This window comes from Centruroides vittatus, unplaced genomic scaffold (genome assembly GCF_030686945.1).
Source record: "Centruroides vittatus isolate TY-2023 unplaced genomic scaffold, ASM3068694v2 scaffold_2802, whole genome shotgun sequence".
NCBI classification, from domain to species: Eukaryota; Metazoa; Arthropoda; class Arachnida; order Scorpiones; family Buthidae; genus Centruroides; species Centruroides vittatus.
Genome location: NW_027122693.1, coordinates 43303 through 67320, shown reverse-complemented (window position 1 = coordinate 67320; position 24018 = coordinate 43303). Strand labels below are relative to the sequence as shown.

Below are 24018 nucleotides of genomic sequence, written 5' to 3'. Positions count from 1 at the left end.
ATCGATATCCCTGCCATCTTTACAATTATCACAGCTCGTGCTGGAAAGAGGAGAGTTACTTTATTCCATTAAAGACATTTAATAAACAATATAATTTTTTCTATAATGTATCTTAATGCTATTAAACTATGGTTACGTTTATATAAGCGTAACAACAAAAAACTTTATTATTGTCGAATGTGTTTTTAATATTAGCCAGTCTCATCAAAAATATATCTTCGAGTTTGTGAATATCTATTACTTTATTATAAGAATAGGATTTGTCAAGTGACAGAACATTAACTCGGTTCGATAATATAATTTTATGTTTATATAAAAAAAAAAATAATAATATAGCAAAGTTTTTTTAGACACGAGTTTGCATCATCAGCTGCATCTTTAAAATGCACTTGTGGGGTTATTCAGTATAATTTTAATTATTCATTAATTAATATAATTTTTATTTCCTCGTCAATCTCATTCCCTTTCTTATCTTAATCATCAAAGTCCTCATCCTCATTACCATCTTCACCTATATCGTTATCATTTACATCCTCACCCTTACCCACGCCTTCATTTACATCGAAATCAATGAAGGAAAATTGACAAAGATGTGCTCAGTTATAAACCAAGAAAAAGAAGGGATGTGGAAGATCCTTCCGAGAAGAGTTGGTACGATCTTTGAAGACGGAACAGTCCAAATTAACTATTACTTAAATGATCCAAGAAGAAATGGTAAATGAGAGAGAATAAGAGGAAAAAGAAGAAGAAAGAGGAGGAAGAAGAGGAAAAGGAGAAAGAAGAACGAGAAGTAGGTAAGAAAGAACAAGAGAGAGAGAGAGAGAGAGAAAAGGACAGGAAGAAGTAACAGGACACGAAGAGAGTAAAAACGAAGAAGAGAAGGAGAAAGAATAAGAAGAAGAAAATAAAAGAAAAGAATAATTTCTTTTATTCTTATAAGAGTTTTTTATTTTAAAATTTTAAAAGCAAACAGAAGAGTTTTACTAAGTACTGTAATTTACAAATGCTTCTGTTCATTACACTTCTAATTTTTTGGAAGTTTTTTAAAAATAAGCACTTATAAAATTTACAGAACTAAAAATTTATTATTAATAAAAGCAGTTTTTATTGTATTATCGGTTTCTTATTTAATAATAAAAAATAATATATAAGCAAAAATGTGTTAATGAATAGAAACGCATTAAAATTAATTCATAGAGCTTTTCTACTTATTTTTCTTCAATATTTTAATACAAATGTTTCTGTTGTCATAATTTTTTATCCCTACTTATTTTACTTTATATCGTAAAGACTATAAATACATTTGTTTTACCAGAATAGATTATTAAATCATTCTAATGTAATTTTACACTTCCTCATTACAAAGAGTGCCTGACCAGCAGGAATTTTCAGGTGTCAAACATTAAGCAGGGCCCAGTTTCCCTTGGAAAACTCGTATATGGTTGCACCCCCTTGTCGGATATTTTAATTTTAAAACGTATTTATTTTAGTTGTAAATTCAATGCGTTAAATCAATGAAAATGTTTCGTTGCGTATAATTCAAAATGGCTATTTAACACGGATGGTCAACTTACGCAACAGACTTATCATTTACCTAATTAATGAAATCATCTGAGAACAGATTTACTTCCGCTTCTTTATCTAATTTGCATAAATATTTGCATGACACAAGGAAGTAACAAGTCAAGTAATTATCAAGCTAGTGCATTTCGCTATTTGTTTATCCTAAATGTAAACAACAGGGAAAAAGTTGTGATAAGTTTAAATGATGATGATGATACGAGAGGCATCAAGGGATATGGAGAAGATGATGATGAAGATTAATATAGGGCACATTTCAGTAATTATTGTTCTTACATCATCATCGTCTTCATTCATTTCTACAAATACACGAGCAAATAGAGAATAAGAGAAGGGCTCTTGTAAAGATGAAAAGTCAGAAACACGTGCCATGTTTATACGCCCACGCTCACACTCTCATATACACGATAATGATCACACTTGCGAGCATTTATGCACACATTCACGCTACAACTACACCATTTTAGGTAGTCTGTGATTTGCAGGCTTTTGGATCACATCGATGGTTTCTGGCACTCCTTTTTTCGTTCACGCTCACCCAGAAGCTTGCGATCACACTTTAATACACACATTCTCATACATTTATGCTCAGGTTTACTCCGCTGTATAACTACATTTTTTCAGGCGATCTGTTTAGTGTGGTGACTTTGGCTCACTCTGTAGGCGTCTAGCGCCCAGTTTTCGTTCACACTCACATGTCAGATTGTTTCGCTTACACACACGCTCATATTTTCATACATTCATGCTAACAGTCACTCTGTAATCCATCTTTTCAGGTTATTGTGTTGTACAAGCGTCTGGCAACGTTTTCGATCACACTCGCACAGTTACCCTTATACATACGCTCACGCTCACACTTTTATATACACGTTCTCACACACCCACGCTTACGTTCGTTCTGTAACTACATTTTTTCAGTTGATCTGTTTTGTGTAGTGACTTTTGAACCACTCTGAAGGCGACTGATGCCCCTTTTAGCTCACACTCACAAAATTAAGATTATACATAAGCTCATGCTCACACTTTTTACGAACATATTCTTGTACAGTACAGTACATTCACTCTATAACAATCTTTTCAAGTGATATGTGTAGTATTGGTGTCTGGCCCACTTATCGCTCACACTCACACAGTTAGCGTGAGTGTGAGTACACGCGCATATACATTTATACTCACGCTCACACTTTTACTCACACTTTTAAGCAGTCGCTCACATTTACTTTAACTGCATCCTTTCAGGTAACCTGTTTTGTACGGAGACTTTTAGCTTAACCTGTACAATAATATATTTATAATTAAATATAAAAATTAATGAATTATTAATATTTAAATTGATGAGCGGAAAAATCTTACTTAAGCATTAATGGATTATGATAATAAAGATTTACTTATCTTTATTAAACGAAAACAAGTAAAATAGTATTTAATGTATATTCATTTAATGTATAATCATAAATGAATATTTAATAATAACAAATAAATTTATCGCGTTAAAAACTAATTATTTATGAATTAATTAACGACGCTTAATGGGAAAATCATAAACCTAATATAAAACGCATTAACGTTAAATTATATTTAATTATACATCAAAAAATGATTAATAAAGTAGTTTATTATTGATTATAATATGTTAATAATCGCATTAATCTATTGTTACTGGATAACAAAGGATTTCTATGTTACTTAGAAGCAATTGAATAGTGTACATATACTGAACAAATTTTCTTAAAGTAAATATTTTAATAAGACAGCAATTTAGTTCTGTACAATGATTAACTGACCTTTAGACTATCCTGTGCACTAAAACAGTTGAATACAGTTATAAAATTTTTATTTTACTTTCACTTATTTGTAGTCAAGGCCGGATTTGGTTTGCTTCGGCCCTAAACTATTATGCATTGCAGGCCTTTCCCTTTCACCAAATAGTAGTAGTACAGGTAAAAATATGATGCCCTGAGGTGCAGCTTAGCTTTAATGTCACTTCGTCACTATCATTTTTCGGAGCGAAATCGATCGCTGTAATCTAATTTTTTTTTCACTTCATTTGCTGTATCAACATAATATTTCCTCCAAGTTTATTACTTTTCGTTATTCAAGCCAATCAATTAATGCATACCTCATCAATACAAGTATTTATATAGAGATTTTTCTTCTTGTTTCCTTCTAAAAACACATTTATAATGGAAAAAATAAAAGGTTTAATTAATTTATTCACGAATTATTACTGTTTTTCTCTGTTAGCAACTCTCAAGTGATAGGAGGAACACGTGGAATAGTTGTAGAATATTAATTGATTTAAGAAATTAGAAAACAGGTTTAAATGGTTAGTTTTAATTTAGTTTGAATGAATTAAACAGCATCTTTCTAGAAACTATGATACGACTTAACCACGGCTCCAAAAATTCGTGCCTATGTGATTTTGACCTTTGACCTGACCGTAACTGTTGTAATGTTTTCGATTGTTTCATACAGGTATGCCTGGCATTCGAGGATCTCCAAACAACAGGTGTACCGAAAACTGAGCCTTTTCCAGCCTTTCTTTATAGAATAGAATCGGACCGCACAACAGTAATCATTTACATACCTGTCTGAAGCATAGCTGTATATAGATATGGCTATATATGCTGTATAATTTATTTATTTACTTTGTTAATGACAGACAGATAGACAAGCCTAGCAAAAGTCAAATTAAAAAGTGCTTTAAAATTTAAAGGTATAGGTAAAAGTATAACACGAAAAATGCCAGTGTTTTTCACATATTTTTATGATTTTTCAGAGAGGGTTGAGACCTCACATGTGACTGGTTTTTAGCAGCGTAACTAGGGACGGCCCTACAGGCCCGTTTCCCTTACCTTTGTAAATAAATAACATATAGAAAAAATAAGCAGCTACATATATAGTGTATAAAGTCAATTAACTTGAGAATAATATACTGGGTGGTCCAAAGTTAACCATGTTCTGTTCAGTAATTTCACTAAACACTGGTAGTGAGTTCGCGACTCATCAAACAGGGTGGTTTTCCAGGTTTTCTTCATATGTCAAACACATAAATAGAGATTAATATTCTATCGAAAAGTCCACTCCGGAGACACTCTTCTTGAAAGATTGCTTAAGTGTTGAATAAATGTCAATTTTCTCATAAAAAGTCCACCCTGGAGGCACCCTTCGTGGCAGAACGTCCGTAGAAATATTCAGAAATCTCTGACGTCATATTGGCTCACCCGTATATTTTTCTTAATATCTAAATTTATTTATGTAAGAGATTAAATTCATCTCTCACAAATCTCGTGTAATACATTCCCTGTGGCTTTTGTCAAGGATTTCTTAATGACAATTATTAAATAAAAAACTTATTATTTATTTATTTCCTAAAAAATAAATACCGATAGGTTTTGAAAATTCATTATAAGGAGATTATGGAGATTTTATTTATTTATAATACAAGTAATGAATGAAAAATGAAATATAATGAAACAAAAATAATTTCTAAGCTTTATATTTCGCTCTGAACACCCTATTTAATTACGATTATCCGGTACTTACTGGGTAGTAAGTACTGGGTAAGTACATCCTGTACTTACCCAGTACTTACTACTACATCCTGTACTTACCCAGTACTTACTACTACATCCTGTACTTACCCAGTACTTACTACTACATCCTGTACTTACCCAGTACTTACTACTACATCCTGTACTTACCCAGTACTTACTACTACATCCTGTACTTACCCAGTACTTACTACTACATCCTGTACTTACCCAGTACTTACTACTACATCCTGTACTTACCCAGTACTTACTACTACATCCTGTACTTACCCAGTACTTACTACTACATCCTGTACTTACCCAGTACTTACTACTACATCCTGTACTTACCCAGTACTTACTACTACATCCTGTACTTACCCAGTACTTACTACTACATCCTGTACTTACCCAGTACTTACTACTACATCCTGTACTTACCAGTACTTACTACTACATCCTGTACTTACCCAGTACTTACTACTACACCCTGTACTTACCCAGTACTTACTACTACACCCTGTACTTACCTCGTACTTCTATAAAACAGGAAAACAAAACATGGAGGGGGTTTAGATTCGTAATCATGTGACAAATTTGTAACAAGAGGAGGAAAAAGATGTGCATATGATACTAACACGTACGCATTGGGTATAACACATTTATGAGGTGATAAAATAACAGGTATACGTTATAAATAATACAGATTTAAACTTTAATATGTCCATCTTCATTCTTTTCTCGAAAGAAAGTGGAAAACGTTGTAAAGCAATGAGAAAATATAATAAATAAATCATTTTTAATTATAAAAATCGCCATTACTGAATAAAATTGTTACAAATTATTTAAATTTATAAATAAATTAACATGATTTTTACATTATTTTTATTATTTAACAATAAAATAACGTATTTTTTAATATTTATATTACTTGTATTAAATTTTTTTTAAAATATTTATATATAAAAACCTCGAATTAGAAAATAATTTACTTTAGGAAAAAAGTTACAAAGGAGTAACCTTTCAGTAATTATCTAAAATCACAGAGGAATGGAGAAGAACATTCATCCGAGAAAATAATGAATAGCTGCACTGATATGTGTGTAAAATAAAGAATACTTTCAGCACTCCTTCATCAAAATCTCTTATTTTTACTTCCCAAGCTATTATATATAACAGAGGGGAAAGAATAGCCAACGGTCGAAAAATCACCATTTCCAACACTTTTACACTTTATTTTCCTTTGTTATGTGTACATAAATATTGGAATAGTGTCAGATTTGACCCTCCAGAATTATGGAAATCGGCACGATTTGTTATCCCTCAACCCAATAGAGTCAAAAAAAGAAAAAAATCCGTGGGTGTGTCTTTCTGTGTTTATTTGTTGTGTCTATTTTGTATAATATCTCAGAATGGGGTGAAGATTACAAAACGAAATTTGGCATAGTATCTTGTATATTAGGGGCATTTATTGTATTAAATTTCGGTGGTTAAAGGTCGAGGAGTGTATAAAGCCACTCCTATCATTTCGTGCTTCACCAAAAGGCTATTTGCGTGGGGATTTCCGGGTTTTATACACGTGTCTAACACGTAAATATAAGAGAGTTTCCTATAAAAACTCCACACGTGGGCAATCTGCCCATGGGGTATCCCATAGACAGATTACCCATGTCTCGCGATGCGTTACCTCATCCATCTGGTTATATTTTATATGAAATAAACGAAAATAAATCAAACCTTGACCATAATTTACGTAAAATTACACTATAATTAAATATTTAAAATATATATTAACATTATAGAATATTGTTGTAGTAGAATTCATTTAACTTTATTCAGTATATTTACTGAAATTAATGGCTTGAAACTTTATTAATTACAATAATTTTCGGAAAGTATCCGAATTATAAGCGTTATAAAGCGGTTACTTCATGGTTATTAATTGCAATTAAATTGCCTTTAAATAAGCAAAGATAATTGTATATTATTTAAACGAACGCAAAGCATTTATTAGTGATTATATTGTGAAGAGAATAACCTCTTTATAATACAACTATACGTAATTTTCATATAATAAGTTAGAAAATAACACGGCTTAAACAATAAATGTAGTTAATTAGATATTTTTGAGATAAGACCAGATATATTTAGAATAATCAGCCATTGTTTTTTTTTTTTAATTTCTGGAATTTTATAAATTCTAAACCCATGTATCGAATTTACTGTATTTTCAGGGTATAACCCACGGGTTTTCTACGATTGAAAGGCACTTTAAAGTAGCGGGTTATACGGCGATTCTAAATTGTAATTACAAACTAACACCTATGGAACAAAGGAGGCTTTTGTAGGTGCCGGGTATAGTGCGGGTTATATGGCGATTTTAAATTGTAATTACATACTAGCACTTATGAAACAATGGAAGCTTCCATAGGTGCGGGGTATACAATGAGATAGGTTATGCCAAGATTTTACTTTAATTCTCTACTTTGTACTGTTTTATTCGAAATTATTTTCTAATTTTAACTTAAAAACGCGGCATTTTCTGTAAAATTTTACGTCTTTTATGCCTAAATTTCAAAATTTCACGCGCCTACAGATAAACTTAACAATATTCGACAGTCGACGTGTAAATATTGACTAAGTAAATACGGTGTCTTCGGGTATTCACGTAATTAACTATTGAAAAGTTACGTGTAAAATTGTTATACACGTACAGGGGTTTGTACAGAAAGTAAATTTTATATTATAAAATTATATTTAATATATTGTGAACCTTAGGGTGATGACATAGAAACGTGTTACGCTTTCAGCAAGAGGGACAAGGATTGATTTCTGCTAGAAGCGTGAATCGTCCTTCTTCATCAACTAATCTTTACCATATTCCTTAAGGATTTAAGTGAAAAATAATGTCCTAAATGTTATAAATTTCCTATTTTAATCTTAGTATTTTTACATTTTTTAAAACAAATTATAATAAAATAAATTCATCACAATTCGTTGTTATACATAATTTACTTTATGAATGAACAATAGGCTCTAGCGAGGGTTTTACATACAAAAATAATGTTTGCAACCTTATTATTTTATTATGTAATAAGCTTATTAGTTTATTATATAGTAAACTAATAAGGAATGGTGAAATAAGAAAGTGATGTAACACAATCAATAGAATAATGAACGGCACACAGGAGACTGAAATGAGAACATGTACAAAGAGATGAGGAATTAATAAAGATGGTCTACAAATTGAAAATGAAAGGGAAGAGACGGTAAAGATGGGAAACAATAGGGAGGATGGGGATCTGGTCTCAACAGAAGACGTCTTTAAAGCGGGAATGAAAACGTGTTAACTGTCTCATTTTTAATAAAGCGTTCTCCTAAATAATTCTTATTCATAATGCTCCAGTATGTGTTTGGTAAGTACTAAGTAGTGAATCCTCCAGCATCTGTGTGTAAGAAAATGCTTGATTCTGCATTACAAACGCCATTTTCTTTATCAAATCACGTGACTTGTAGACTTTTTCTTCTCGTACATTGGTATGTATAGAAAGAAACACGTGACCGCCCCCTTGGAGAAGAACGAACCCGCGACCAGCATTCAGTGGTTATATCCACTCGTTTACTGGTGGCACGTGTGTTTATTCTAACAATAGAAAGTGATAACGTTTAATTTAAAATCCACGAATTTATGATGTTCTTTATGCCATTACGTTTATCTATTTTCTTATATTTAATAAAATAACTTTATCTTTCTTTGTTAAATAAAATAAGGGGGAAATAATGCTGAACTGTGGTTCATAAACAAGATAATTGTGAATCTACAATAAAGAATTTCCTTTAAAAAATAATAAATTTGTTGGAAAATTATGTTATTCATTTTTTCTAATATTAATTCTTATATTAAAACATGAATACAGGATGAGTCAAAAGTCTCTACCCAAAGCCTGAAGAAATACATTGAGGCATTTTAAACTCTTTTGAGGCACCAGGCTCAATTTATTCAGAGATAATACACGTATGTATGCAGATACAACACAAAATATTTGTTATGAGAGGGAGCGGTAAAAGTTAGCCTTAAAAACTGTGCACTAATTAATGGATGTCCCCTAATGGGCAGTTAAAGATAACATATTAACCACTATATTACTTCCAAATCATTTTGTATATTAGAAGTTCATTGATTTAGGTGTACATTCAGCTTATTCTGGTCATTTGCGTCATCAAAATCAGATTTTAATAAAGGGGATTATTGTAAGATTAATACGTCTGTGCGTTCATTTAATAATTTTTCTATTTTCGTACAAGAAAATCCTTCGAAAATATTATAATTTCGGATTTTAATAAAGGAATAAATTACAATAATCTGTTTATATTTGGTAAAGAAAAACTTATTATAGCGATAATTTTATTAATGAATTGTCTTTGATTGTTTATGACTTGTTTTATGAGACATATCTTAGCGTTATTTTAATCACCTTAAAATATTTAACGAGTTATCGTAAAAATAAATGAATTTTATTGAAATTAAGTATTTATATAAATATCATTCATTCATAAAATGATATTAAAAAAATGATTGTAAATTAAATTTTGTAGCGTGTTGAAGAACATTAACGAACGGAAGAAGATTCTTGTGTACTAATTCCTTGTTACACTACTTTCTTCCTTTGAATAATGTAGTTTGTCACCCCATTGTGATCCTAGAAGGGGCTTGTTCGTGAAAGAAGGCCCCCTTACTGCATACAAAGAGAAGATAGTTATAAAAAGTTGAACTCTATCGGGTCCAATAGATTGGGATGTATAATCCTCGGAGGCGTGAGACTTCTGTAGGACGTCACAGAAGTCTCGCACATCCCAATCTTCATAGAGAATGTATATATACCGGTATATTCTTAGAAAATATACCGGAATCCATAGAAAGTCTCCAAATGTACCTCCTTTGATAGACGGCCCATGTGCTGTCTAGCGTCATTCCACCAACCCAGTTTAATCCCCTTATATAAGAATAGATTTGTTATGACGGGGTTTCTTTTTGTTCATAAAACTTCGAAGAACAATCGAAGAAAAAGGGAAAATCTTTCTACTTTCTTTAATTACATCACATGCCAACCAAAGTTACGCTTTTAATTCTTGCTTCAGTTACCATTCCTCTTAATATCTTCCATAATATGGGTCTTTTAAATCTCTTACAGCACAGGCCTTTGTAATTTTTGTAGACGTTAACACAACACAGATGTCATTTGTGTAGATATGTAATTACATCATGTCGTTAACCACGTAACGGCATCATTGTCACTCGCATTCACTCAGCTTCTTCATAATGGATAATTCAGTTAATTTGAACTTTTAGTGTTTACATTATTGGCTTGCTTCTGACGTAACGTTTTACTTAATTGTCACATTTGCTATGTAATTATTCTCGTGATGGTACTAACAATTTAGTGCAGCCGTAAGATTCGTCATGTGGCGAATATAACAATTAAATAAAACGTTTATTGTCATGTTATGAGGTCTGTATTTATTTTTATCTCCCTCATTAATGACGTATACCACGTATTAAGTTACTTATGACCTCTTGTTTCTATTGTGTAATTTCGTTTTGTGGTCCCTCAACACGTGTCACGTAAAACACCATTAACTTGTGTTTCAATCCGGTGGAACTCGTTAAAGTAATAACTACTGTCAATTGTTTTTTTAAATCCATATTTTAGTTTTCTCGGGAAATTAATTTTAATACCGAAGTAAATTGTGAAATTTAATTGTTTCCACAATTAAAACACTAGTTTTGTTACATGTTAACCGCTGGATCTGGTTGAAAAGCTGCAACTCTTCCTGTGGATCTTCAGGTGTGGTTGCAAATATTTCCATTTCCTCCCCTCTTAATCGTGGATTGTGTACGGAGATATCCTGCAATGAGGCCTGAATGGTCTATTGTTATATCGTAGATTCCAGAATGGTAGGTCTTTCAGCCACCCCACACACAATCCACAACGTAGAATTCACGGGGAAGTACTAGAAGTTTAAATACATTACAACGCTTCGCTTATTGTACTCATTATTTTCAAATAAACAGGAATTTTAAAGCTGTTTTTACTCTCTTACCCCAAACACGTCACTGATAAGGAGAAACTCTTATCAGTCACGTGTTGGGGATATTCACCGTGGCTAATCGTTATCAGTGACGTGACGATTTGACGCGTTAGGGTTTTACCTGACCGAGTCGATAATATTAAACACTTGTTGGTCACGGGTTCGCATCTGACAAACTGGCAGGCATTTAGAGGTATGTACAGTACTTCATTTTATTTTAACTGTTTCTGCTTGTGAGCATTAATAGCGGCCTTTTTATCTATCTTAGTTTCGACCCCCCAATGTCATTGGGGGGTCAATGACATTGGGGGTGGTCTGTGATGGGAAATGGAGTAAAGACATCTCATAAAAATTCTTGAAGAGTTGATCACGTAGAAATGGTAAAATCTAGAAAATAGCAGGATTAAAATTCGAGCAATAATTTTGAAAATTAATTAAAAAGTTTTGTAGCTTAATTATTTTTAATTTAATAAATCTTTATAGGTTTAAAATTTAATAACAGCGCATGGAAAAAATAACAAAGGTTAGAAAAATAATAGGAAATATCTGGGAAAACTCAATAGAAAAGCAAAAAATAACATAAAATAGATAAAAATTGAATAGCAGAAAACAATTTTCTAATAACAATTTTGGTTGCTCTAAGCAACAGAAATAGAAAAAATAGGAAATCTTTTGATTATTGGAATGAAAAGAATCGTCGAAGAATTTTCTGTGTGTTGCTTTTTTCAAAGTTTCTTATTCTTACATTATAAAACTTAAAATGTTTGTAATATTACGTGGATATTGTAAGCAGCAAATACAAATTTCCTATGCATTCCATTGTAAATGATCTAAATTCTCTTCATTATCTACCTACTAATTGTCGAGTGGATAAAACCACTGAACATTTGGTCGTGGGTTCGCACCATACCAACGAACTGGATTATCGGAATTTCCCGGGTTTCTTCACGTGTCTACACCTAAACAAGAGCCAGTTTATCGAAGAAAGTCTTTCCGGGAGGTACCCTACTCTGATGAACGCCAGAGGAAAGTTGTCAGATGTACCAGCCGCGCACCTCACTCGGCTGCTGGTATTTGTATACAGCATTCTGACCCAACTGATGACCCAACTGATGAGGTCCTCAGGCACTCCGTGGTCGCGGAGTGCATATCAAACGAGCTGGTAGGGTACTCGGTCGAAGGCCTTTTCCAAGTCGAGAAAGACGGAGTGTAGTGGTTTATTTTTCTCCCGGTGTTTCTCCATCAACCTGCGGGCTGCGAAGATTGCGTCGGTAGTTCCACAGCCCCGTTGTACTTCTGTCCAGAGCCATGTCTGCTTATCGATGTGCCGACTACCTAAATTTTTGACGCCAAGGGTCGTCCTTGCAGCTGTGCTGATGGAGTCATGGAGCGCATCCCACATGGCGTCAATTGTAGGTAATGCTGTAATGGAAAGGTAATGCTGTTGACCATGGCATCTCATGTTTCTGCAACTTCCACCTTTTAATCGTTATATTCTCTAATATCAACTTAATTTTTATTTTCATTTAATTTTTAAAAATCAAACATTTTATGCTATAAAAACATATTTTTATACTAAAATTTAAGTTTAAAAATTGTTTTTGAACTTTACAGCTTAACTTTTTTAAATTAGTCGTTTAAAATTTAAATGTATAATTTATTTTGTATAGAAGAAAGTAATTCTACTTTAAAATTGACTTAAATTAATTTTAGAAAGTACAAAAGAAGTTTTGTTGTATTTAAAATTTTTCTTTCGTATTAAACTATTATGATGTCATTTGTCATTTTCCTTAAATTTTTCTTGTTAATTCACTTAATAATTTATTTAAAAACAAAGTAAATTTAAGTTATAAACTCCTTTTTTTTTCCAAAATTAAATTATTGATGGAAGACATTTTTCATTATAAAATTTCAAAATACAATAACAAAAGTCAATTATGTTAAAAATTTATTTAAAAATTGATATTTACGCAAAGATATTTTCTAGAAAATTAACTTCGTTTGTATGTTTGTCTGTCCTTTAATCTCCAGAACGGAGTTAGATAGGTGACCTGCAGGAAAGGTATGATGTACAGGGGCAAGACATTATTAATTTGAGGTGGAGAGCATATATTTTAAATATGATTAAAAATTGTAGCCCGGCATTTTGACTTAGTAAGTGTCTTAAAGTAGTTGTTTCGTTTGCTGTTTTAAATGTGAAATGGTTAAGTGTTAGTACAGAAAGAATGCCCTTGTAACGGGATGCAGAATGTCTCTATCCAGGTGATGCCTAAAATGTACAGATTAAGCATCAGCTATGTATGTATCTAGAGATTGTGCATACGGGAGTCAATGGGCATATATCTAGAGATAATGTATTCGGACATTAGCTAAGGGTTATGCCCATACACACAATCGATATTCATATTTATATTCATTAAAAAGAATAGAAAGGTTGTCTGTTTACAAACTGACTTTACCTTTATGGAAGTAGTAGTTGTGAAGTGAAAGTAAGAAGAGGAAGAGATAGTGTTTAGGGAGGGAAAGATTGAAGGTGAGCATGGAAACCATGGGCGCCTGCATCGTCTTTATTAATAAACGAAAATACAAATACAAATAAGAATACAAGTAAAATACACAAATGATAGGGGGTAATCAACAGTTATATGGTTGGAAAACAGATTGGTGCCATGACTTGAAAGTTTGTCGGCTAACTCATTGCCCTCATAACTCTTATGAGCTGGGATTCAGTTGAACTGTAGATTACAGCTTATACAGTTTGTGCAGTCTTTATCACTTCTGCAGCTAGGAGTGAGGGGTTCCTTTGGTGATTTAGAATGTTAAGAGCAACCTTACTGTCCGTGAGTGTACTAGTGTTTCCTTTGTAGTAATTACCTGACCTACGCAGGAATGCAGAAGAGAGACACTCTCCATGAACTCCTTCCTCTCCTCAGTTCTAAGGTTTGATTTGTGAATGGCCGGAAAAAGGTCTAGAATCCTCCGCAGTTGTTGTCTGGCTTCGGAAAGAACTGTGTCCTCTGCTGAGCAGGATGATACTGGTGAGGTAACTTGGGTGCCTGTGAGTGTTGAAAGTTCAGGAGACTGCATAGTAAGTAAAACACCGCAAAGCCAAGATAAGTGAGATAAAAGCAAGACAGGAGTGAAAAAGAGAACCTAACCGTGAAGTGTCCTGTCAAAGTAGCTGGAAGGGTGGCCGAGGGAAAAGAAAAATAGAAAAAATCACACACAATCGATAGTCCGATGATCTTGCCATTCTATAAGATCTGGATTGACTCAACACTTTTACGGAGGAATTGATCTGGATACATCAGACCCTATTGCAAACCACTTCGTTGTTTTTACCGTGTGCCTATCCGAATCAATAAATAGGTATACAGAAAAGGGCTTCTTAATTTTGTGTATAAATCACAATTTATTAGAGATAAAGATGTCGATTTGGCACAGAGTACAAAAGATGCAATTATCCTTCCTAGGATTTACAAGTTGTGACACTAGATTAATTACAGTCCGCGTGTGACGATATAACCCTTTAATCCAACTTAAACAGCGCAATTCACTACAGAATGCCGTTTCTTTTCTGCATCACGGTAACGCACTACGTTGGAATTTTATCATCATTCTTCTCATTTTGCTATCATTAAGTAAATTCCATAAATAGAATAACTTTTTTATAAACATTTACTCAAATAAATAAATCGTAGATTGTTTCTATTTAATTTTACCTACTTTTGTACACTATAAACGGGTTTTTAACTAAAGAAAAAAGTTGTCATAAAATAGAACTGCTTTAGAAAATCACTGGGAACAATTTACTGTAGATTTGACCGATACAACGTGCTGCGTTATATCGAGGTGTTTTCCTGTATGCAAGTAAACGAGACAGAATTGAATATTTGCTCTGGCTGTCCAGCTGCCGAATGCATATTCATTAACTGTATACAGCCCGTTAATGTGCAATGGGTTTAAAATGGCTCCATATAAATAATTTAATTATAATTAATCAAAGTTATCACTTGATTATAATTATATAAATTGATATTTAGTATCTACGAATCGTAATTCGCACTTAGTAATATTCAATATAGCGTAATTCCGCTTCGTTAAATACGAGTGGGATGAAGGTGTGGGCACGTGCCAGATGGTCACTAATTAATTAATTAATTAATTATTAATTATTTAGTATCACGTGAAAATAGAATCGTTTTCTTTTAATATTATTTAATTAATTGATTTAATGTAAATAATTGATTGGATTGCGAATGATCATTAATCATTTTAATCGATGTTCTCGTTTAATTGTTCTCGAGGAAAAAAAAAACAATCTATAAAGTACGTGTGTGTGTCTGGCTGCAAGAAAATACAGCAATAATCAGTTTGAAAGGATACGTTTTCATCTGGATTTATTTTATTTATTGGAATATTCTTCATGAAATATATTGTCACAGCTTCACAATAGGTTTTTTAAAGTTCGTTTTTAATCATCACTCATTCTTTCTTCCTAATTTTTTTAACTTTGTCCTTTTTCAGTCCAATTCCTGACCCTTCCCAACTCTTTCTCTTTCCTTGGGGTCCAATTCTTAATCCAATTTCATTATTTTAAGATCCATCTTTTGACCCTTCTTCATTCTTATTTGAGAGCCAATTTGTTTTTTACCTTTTCACTCATTTTCTTTCTTTTTAGCCCAATTTTTTAACACTTCTTTTAGGATCGCTTCTCTCTCTTCCTCCTTCCTTCTTTTCTTCCCCCGTTTTATTAATGTATTAAAAATATTTTGCCATAAAAATTAATCAAATTGGCACGAAAAGTGATTAATTATTAATATCTAGTTGCAGTAAAACCCCGCTTTAACGACTTAATTACTTCCTGCAACACTGTCGTTAAGCAAGCACCCTCTTTCCCAAAAAGTCGGTGTCATAAATTGAGATTACGTTCGTGTAAATATAATTATAATTATACAACACCACGGATATGTGACCAATAAAAAAATAAGTCATTTAATAGGGTCATAAATTGTAAATTTGTACAAGTGATGTAGTGGATCTTCTGTACTTTACCCTGTACATTAAAATGTCCGCAATAACGAAAACAAGCCATAAATTAGTTCGCGGATGTTTTTTAATGTTATCGACGAATTTCTTAACGATACCGTAGATTTTTGTGTATACAACCGAACCTCGATTTAGCGCCGATTGCAATTTAGAGCAAATTCTCTTCGATTTAACGCTACAACGAGCTAATTCAGCGCTACGTTTGTTCGCCTCTGAGATGGATTGTGGCGCTAAATCGAAGTAAGTCAAACAATACAATTATAAATATAGATGCGGTATAGCGAGGTGACAGTTTGGACGTTTTTTAATAACGTGATGTGTTGGGAGTAATGCAAAATACTATATTTAATAGGCCTACTTCACAAATTGTGAAGGTTTCATCATAGTGAAGGCTCGTTTAAAGCATTCGTTGGCGCTGTATCAGGGTTTAGATACAGCGCCATATCGAGATTTAGTGAAAAAACACAGAGATAGTTTTTGTTAGAATGAGAATTTTAAGAGATTTTATCTAGATTTGCATAATTTAGTTAGTTGAATCTTTCTGCTTAATTAAATTGTATTTTATTACAATAAAGTTAAATGTAAACAATTAATTAGTGCAGTTAATTGTTTACATATCTGTTTAATTTTTTTTATTAATTTAATAACATTTAATTAACTTTTATGGGTACCATTTAAATACTAAAGATTTTCTTTGTAGTCTAAATTTAATAATAAAATATTTTTTTCCCTCTTTTTAAACAGTAAAACCTGTGTAAACCGGAACCGTAAGTGTCCGCTTTACACGGGTTTAACTGTATACAGTTCACAGAGTTTTTCAATGTATTTTTAATCATAAATTTTAGAATTTTAATGACTGTTACATCGAAAAATTCCGCTTTACTCAGGTTACGTTAAGCAATTGGTGCGCAATTTGTTCACCGTTTAGCCAGGTTTCGTTTTACGGCAGGTTCCGCTTTAGACAGGTTTTTCTGTATCTTATTTCATCGTTAATTTAGCGTTTTATAATTGTTTTAAATTAAGTATACGCTTTAATATTTATAAAATATGTGTCAATTTTATATATTAATTTTTATACTGTGGTTTATTTTTTCAGACTTTTTATACTTTAATATTGACTGCTAGTCTATTCAATATGTATATTAAACATTTACCTGGTAAGTATTAAATTTAATATTTAAATAATTTAATATTTTGTATTAATTTTATATTGAATATTGAAGCCATTTGAAACTTCTTAACTTGACTTCCCCCCGAAATAAAGCATATTTTTTTGTATTGGTTATCAAAATTTAACAGGAAAAAGCTAGGGAACTTGATAAATTTTATTTATTAATGGCAAATATAACGTATATAATACATAATTTATGTAGTACTTTACAAGTTTTCTGTAACTTCTAGCTGATTTTAAGTTCGTTTTAAATCAACACATCCACGGACACTTGCTCGAACACAACACAACTGTGGACTGATCTACGAATATAATACATCTACGGATACAACACATCTATGGACCAATCTACAACACATTTAATCGTGTTTTAGATTGTAATTTCGAGGGCTTCTGTGCGAATAAAGAGGAATATATTCGATATACAGCTATTGTTTGTTCATCTGTCAAATTGAACGGTTAAAATTGTATATATAAACGAGAAAAAGGGAGTAAATTTGGATGTATGTTGGCTTTCCCGCCTTACTAATAATTCACTTTAACTGTTATATACGGGATGCTTCGAAATAACGTTAACGAAGTTTGTTAAGTGGATTTTTAGTGGCAGGTGTTTTTCCTCTGCAATAAGTTGTGGGGTTGTCAAGTAGTACAGTCCTACACCCCTGCTGAATGTTAACACATCATCATCATGTAGCCTATATATACACATGATGATGATGATGAAGATCATCATCACTATTTTAATCTTTAATTTCATTTTCAGTTAGGTATTATAACAATACACAGTCAAACTTCGATTCAGCGCCAATCCCGAAATTAGCGCTTAATCGAGTCTAGCGTTAAACCGAAGTACCTCATATAACGAAAATTATATAAAATAATGAGATATTTACGTATTTTGGTAATAGTAGTGTCATTTAGAACACAAATAACGGAGTGTTCACTAGTGGCGCTATATCGAGACTTGATTGTATATTGATTATTATTATTATTATTTATAAAATAAACTTTTTATTTTGACTTTTTTTTCATTAGATTCTTCGCAAAAGTCATTCAAAAACTTAAGTAACTATTATTTTTTTAAATATCGTTAAGACAATAGACTACTGTTAGTATTGTTCTCAATACAATAATATTGTTACAGTTCTTCTAGGAGTATTTAATCTATTTTCAACAATATGTGCTGGATTATGTGTTATCTCATCCGTCCTTTTATTAGTTGGCCTGTGTGTGGTAAGTGCTTCTGCTCTGTTCATCTATATTATTAAATTTCTTTCCTCCCAGCGTCAAATGTGCGACTAGTGACGAGTGTTGAAACCATCACCAGCACTACTATTAAATTAATTAAAAACTTTTTGTTTGTTTATAAACTTTAAACAAATATATCAATACTTAACTTTCTTAAAGTACCACCCCTCTTCAACGTTCCAGAGGTATTTAGTGGCACAAATTCAACAAAAACTCACCGCTAGGGCACAATTGGCGCTGCGATCGATAAACCTTTCATGTGTACGAGACATTTATGCTGTCAGTGATTAATTTACAGTTGAACGAGTTTCTTTTAAATGTATAAAACTACACACAAACTTGGTATTGTTGTTTACACATTATTCACATAGAAAAGTACAGTAGAATTGACCTTTTTATAAAGGCTACTGCCCCACCTCTCTTACGTAAAAAGAGTAAAATAGAAAACATGTATACTTTGACAATTTTGAGACAGACCCATTGTTTAGAATGTCGCCCTTATAATAATTATACTGTGGATTTTAATATTCGAAAATCACGACAAATTCTATTGTTACTGTTACCACTTTACGGCATTTCCACCTGCATTAGTGTATTTAACTAGATTATTAGGGGGAAACGTGCAAAAACTACGCCTCTGGTTATATAAATAAAGGAGAGCACGTAATGTCTATCTGTACACTGAATTATAGATCGAATTTCTAGTAATTAGGGGTTGAGAAGCGGAAACTATTATATTGCACTGAGAGGAAGGCCATTAAAGTATTTACAGAAAACAATGACAAAATAAACAACTCTGTCTAAAGTTCAATGGGGGTTTATTACCAACCAATAATTTGGTTGGTAATAATTATGGTAATTTATTAGAATAGGTTAGGTTAGGTTAGAACGTGCATTCCCATTGTGTCCTTTCTTCTATTTGCTGGAATCAGAGACGAGCCGCCATTTTGGAACCATAGGTAACATTAACCATTAATTTTTATAAAGTGGCAAAAAGTCTAATTTTCAGGATAGGGATGTGTTTTATAAAACAAAAATTGTAAACGTTAATAACGAGTAAAATCGTCATTAACTCCGACCCTAATGGAGATACACACGACTCCCATTATCTTCACACTCCCTTGACCTTTAACACCCAAATAGAGGCCATTTTCACATCCCCTAGGCAATCCAAGTGTTGGGTGCCACGAAGTATAGTGTAATGCAGAGCAGCGCCATGATATTTCTTAGGGATTGAAGCGCAAGAATTCTACATTTGTAAAGAAGTAAAGAGTGCCACTATTGGAAAAAAAGGTCATGCTAAATTTATATTTTATAAACTTTTTTTCTACGTAAATCTAAAGGTAAATAGCTTTGTAGGAATTCATTTGTGGAATGTATTTATCTTAACAACCATTTTGTTGTATCTAGGATAACCGTCTGATGCTTCTACCCTGGATTTTCTCCGTTTCCATAACGACGTTGTTGGATGTGATTTTGTCCTTTTACTTTTTTACTGAAATAGTAAGTACACCAATGTCAGAATTTGTAATTCGCTGTTTATAATGTAGAATGTAAAGTTCTAAGTTCATTCGACACAACAACAAAATTCCATTATATTTAAATTTAAAATATATATCTATATACATCATCTTCTGTTTACAAGTTCTTTACAAGATATTTTTGCAGTAGAGGCATCATTTATAAACCATAAACTGTGAACGAATGCCGTAAGAAACCGTTCGTTAATTAACCAACCCCGCTAAAAATATACGAGGATTCGAACCCGCAACCGTGCCTTTTCAGCAATTGTTTTATATTTGAATATATTGGAAGTGTGGTGTACACACTAGAGTTTAAAGCTTGCGTGTAAACTGCCTTTGATTCCGAAATGTATGCCTTAATTGTAAAAAACTGTGGGAGTTAGAAACCCGAAAATTCTCGAGGAAAACGAAGAAAAATTGAAACAAAGTATAGAAAACACAGCAATGATTCGTAAATGAAAATAGTTTGGTTAAGTAAGATGTATAGAAATTGGAGAGGAGGCAAGCAAGATGGATACCAGACATGGATACTACTTTAACTTTAAAATAATGTGAAAATTTATTGAGAAAGGTTATATAAACATCGGCCATTTTAAACCCAAATCACACACAGAGGTATTGTTGACGCACACCTAAAGATCTACGCACTCTCGGTTGGAAAATCGTAAGGAAACATTGTTTAAGAATTTAATTTATATAAAGCTCGTTTATTTTTAGTAAATTTATTAAAATATTTTACATTTTAAATAAATTCTTGTTTAAAATAAACGAGTCTGTCCTTTTCGAAATTTTAACAATGTTGTTGTGAACTTTTAACAAGAATCTTACAACTTTCCTATAAAGATAAAAAAAAATGCCCCCAAAAAAATCTATTGTTAAAGCTCATACAACGTGAAGAACGGTATAAGTTCGTTAATCCGGCACCGATAGGGTGCCGTAAGCCGGATTACTGAACACTCTTGCTTCTTTAAAAGCATTTGAAATGCTATCTAAGTGTTGAACCATTGTAAAACGAAATCGTGTATACCTGAACAATACAGTTTTCAAAACAAAATCAGAGGTAGAAAGGGGAGAAAAATAATTTCGAAGTTCAACCTGAAGTCTTCAACTTTAGATAGATCCATTGGAACAATGGGATTCTAGTGTGCCAATCTCACTAAAATTTCACTGGTGAGTATCAATTGTCCCAACGACTGTCTCGATTTGTTGTCTTCTTTAAAAATTGCCCAGAATAGGGCGGTTTTATTTAGAATGCCCACCCTGGAGGCACCCCGTTTGGTAGATTACCCAAGTGTTGATTTACCTCATCCTACTAAAGAACTGTAATTAAGTTGTTATTTCTTTTTCTTAGTTACTGAGAGAGAAATAGTTGGCAGCACTGAAAAATCACATCATCAGGCCCGTTTATTCTTAGAAACTTTCTTGAATTGTAACGATTTAACGAACTAATGGGGGGGACGATAGTCCAATAACGAGGACTGTTCGTTATATCCACGGTTGTCGCGGTCAATTACAAAAAACGAGCTTTAATTGAGGTCATGTCAGATACTTTAGTACGTCAATTAATGGATATAATGGTTGCACGTTATCGTTGTAGTAAGCAGGGGTCGTCCATTAATTAGGTGTGCAGTTTTCGAACTCCTTCCTTCCCATCGTGTGGAATGACATATCTTTCGCGAACACTCTCCTGAAGCTGTACGTGTAATCATGTTTACATTTGCATATACCTTTATCAGATCTTTCGTGAGTACAAAATACTAAAAATTAAGTAAACAAAATACAACAGGAAGCATTCTTTTGTGTTTCCACTTACACTAGACAATGTTACGTCACTAAAAGCGTGCGCAATAGTACCCATGGGAGCGATTTTCCGTTATGAAAGACCACAAAATCATAGCTACAAATACAAGAAACGGCACACGTTTTTATTGTAAATACATGGGAATCTATCCAGGGTGTTTACGTATTCTTCTAAGAGCAGACCAATTTGAAAACTACATTTTCAATTTCACATCCATCTAAAAGCTCTTATATTAAAGTACACAAAGATGGAAGAAATCATTATTACAGTAGAATTTTTCGCCTTTTAAAATCCAGATAAAATAACACAGCCGTTGGTCCCCGATTTAAGGAACTGCAAGGGGAAAGCGATGGTCCAATTGATGAAGATTATCCGTTATAACCGTGGATGCAATAGTCAATTGCAATGCAAACTTTAAATAGGCGTGACGAAATGACATAGCGAAACACGGAAGAGAGCAGAGATCCGGGCCCCCATCAGTTTGGAAACTGAATAACTTTTAAATTGAGTACATTTCGACATATCTAGGAACCGAGAACGGGGGACACATGGGCGATCTGCCGATGAGGAGTGCCTCCCGATATGTCTTTTAAGAAAAATTGTTTCCTATTTAGGTGTTACTAACGTGAAGAAAACCCGGAAAACACCACGTAGCCTGTCCGTTGGCCAGGCGCGAACCCACGACCAGTGTTTTAGTGGATTCATCCACTCGACCACTGGTAAGTCCAGAAACGCATTAAGGATTAATTCTACGACTACAGTTCATGAGGCAAAAAATACACGGTGAACAATTAAACCAAATGAACTGGCTAAAGATTAATTGACTGCAAAACAGGCAGAATTTTCTACAAGTATGAACTGGATGACGACAGTATCCTCGTTGCAACAAAGAGGATATCTAGAAAGTTGAATGCCACGTGCATTTCCAGGATTCTCCTCGTACGTTTGTACAATTCTTTGCCTATTAGTAAGGAAAAAGATGGCCTGAAGGATCTTTACAAAAATAAAATCATATCCTTTGCATATCGTGCGTTTTTTGAGGAATTAAAAATAATAATCATCAACCAACAGCCACAATGATTGAATGAAGACGAAATGGGAAGTGCCATGATTGTGCCAAGGTCAGCTGTCAATAGAATTATCTTTGATTTTAGGTATTTTTACTGTATCCGAGATAAATAAATTCTGATTTAACAGAACAATGGACCCATTACTACTACAGCAATGTCACTTAGGTTTGACTGTCAGTAAGTGACAATTTTGAAACTAAAGAACTGAATGATGTTCAAAATAACCCCCGCAAAACATCACACGCTACGCAGAAAACCCATAAAATGCAAAATGATAAGAACAAAATACACTTTTTGCATAAAAAATCTGCGAAAATCCTGAAAGTTTCTTGAAAACTCATAAATTGTCACTTAGTTGCTAGACATACAGAACGTGCCAAAACGTTTAAAATTTAAAGAAAAAGGAAATATTTAAGAGAAAAATTATATAATTTTACGTTATAAATTTGAATTTCATAAATAAACAAACGGAATTTTATAATAAAGACATCTTTTTTTAAATTTAGGAAATCGACTCGTTTCTCGCAATTCTTTTTGTAATTGATACGACAATTTGTGCCTTAAATGTAAGTGAAAATCCTCACAAAATTTTACAATTTATAAGTTTTTATTTAAAAAATATTTAAAATTTTCTTTTATTAGATTTATAGTATCTTATGTGTGATATCTCAGTATCAAGAATACCAAGCAGGTAGAGGTAGAGCGGGACAATTCCATATATCTCAAGTAAGAACCTCAAAAAATCTATTTTAAAACATTTATATATTTTCAAATTAATTATTTTAAGGAAAATAACGAGCTTAATCCAATAAAATTGGAATATAAAGTATCGTATTCCACAAGGAAAAATAGTAAACTAAATAATAGGCTATTAAAATTAGGATTTATAAATATATTGTATTATTTTAACGATTTTCGGATGCATTTTCCTGATGAAAAAAACAAATTCTTC

General features: G+C 32.6%; 1 protein-coding gene across 2 annotated transcripts in view; it reads left to right on the top strand.

Moving 5' to 3' along the window:
* Positions 1–24018, top strand: part of LOC136987833 (uncharacterized) — a 49780-nt gene that overhangs the window by 19690 nt on the left and 6072 nt on the right. For both annotated transcript variants that reach the window (XM_067285578.1, XM_067285577.1), the window contains exons 2-7: positions 17350–17410; positions 18460–18489; positions 18569–18657; positions 20083–20175; positions 23573–23632; positions 23709–23792. In XM_067285578.1, the coding sequence (XP_067141679.1) occupies positions 17350–17410; positions 18460–18489; positions 18569–18657; positions 20083–20175; positions 23573–23632; positions 23709–23792 (417 nt within the window). The remainder of the gene's footprint in view (positions 1–17349; positions 17411–18459; positions 18490–18568; positions 18658–20082; positions 20176–23572; positions 23633–23708; positions 23793–24018) is intronic.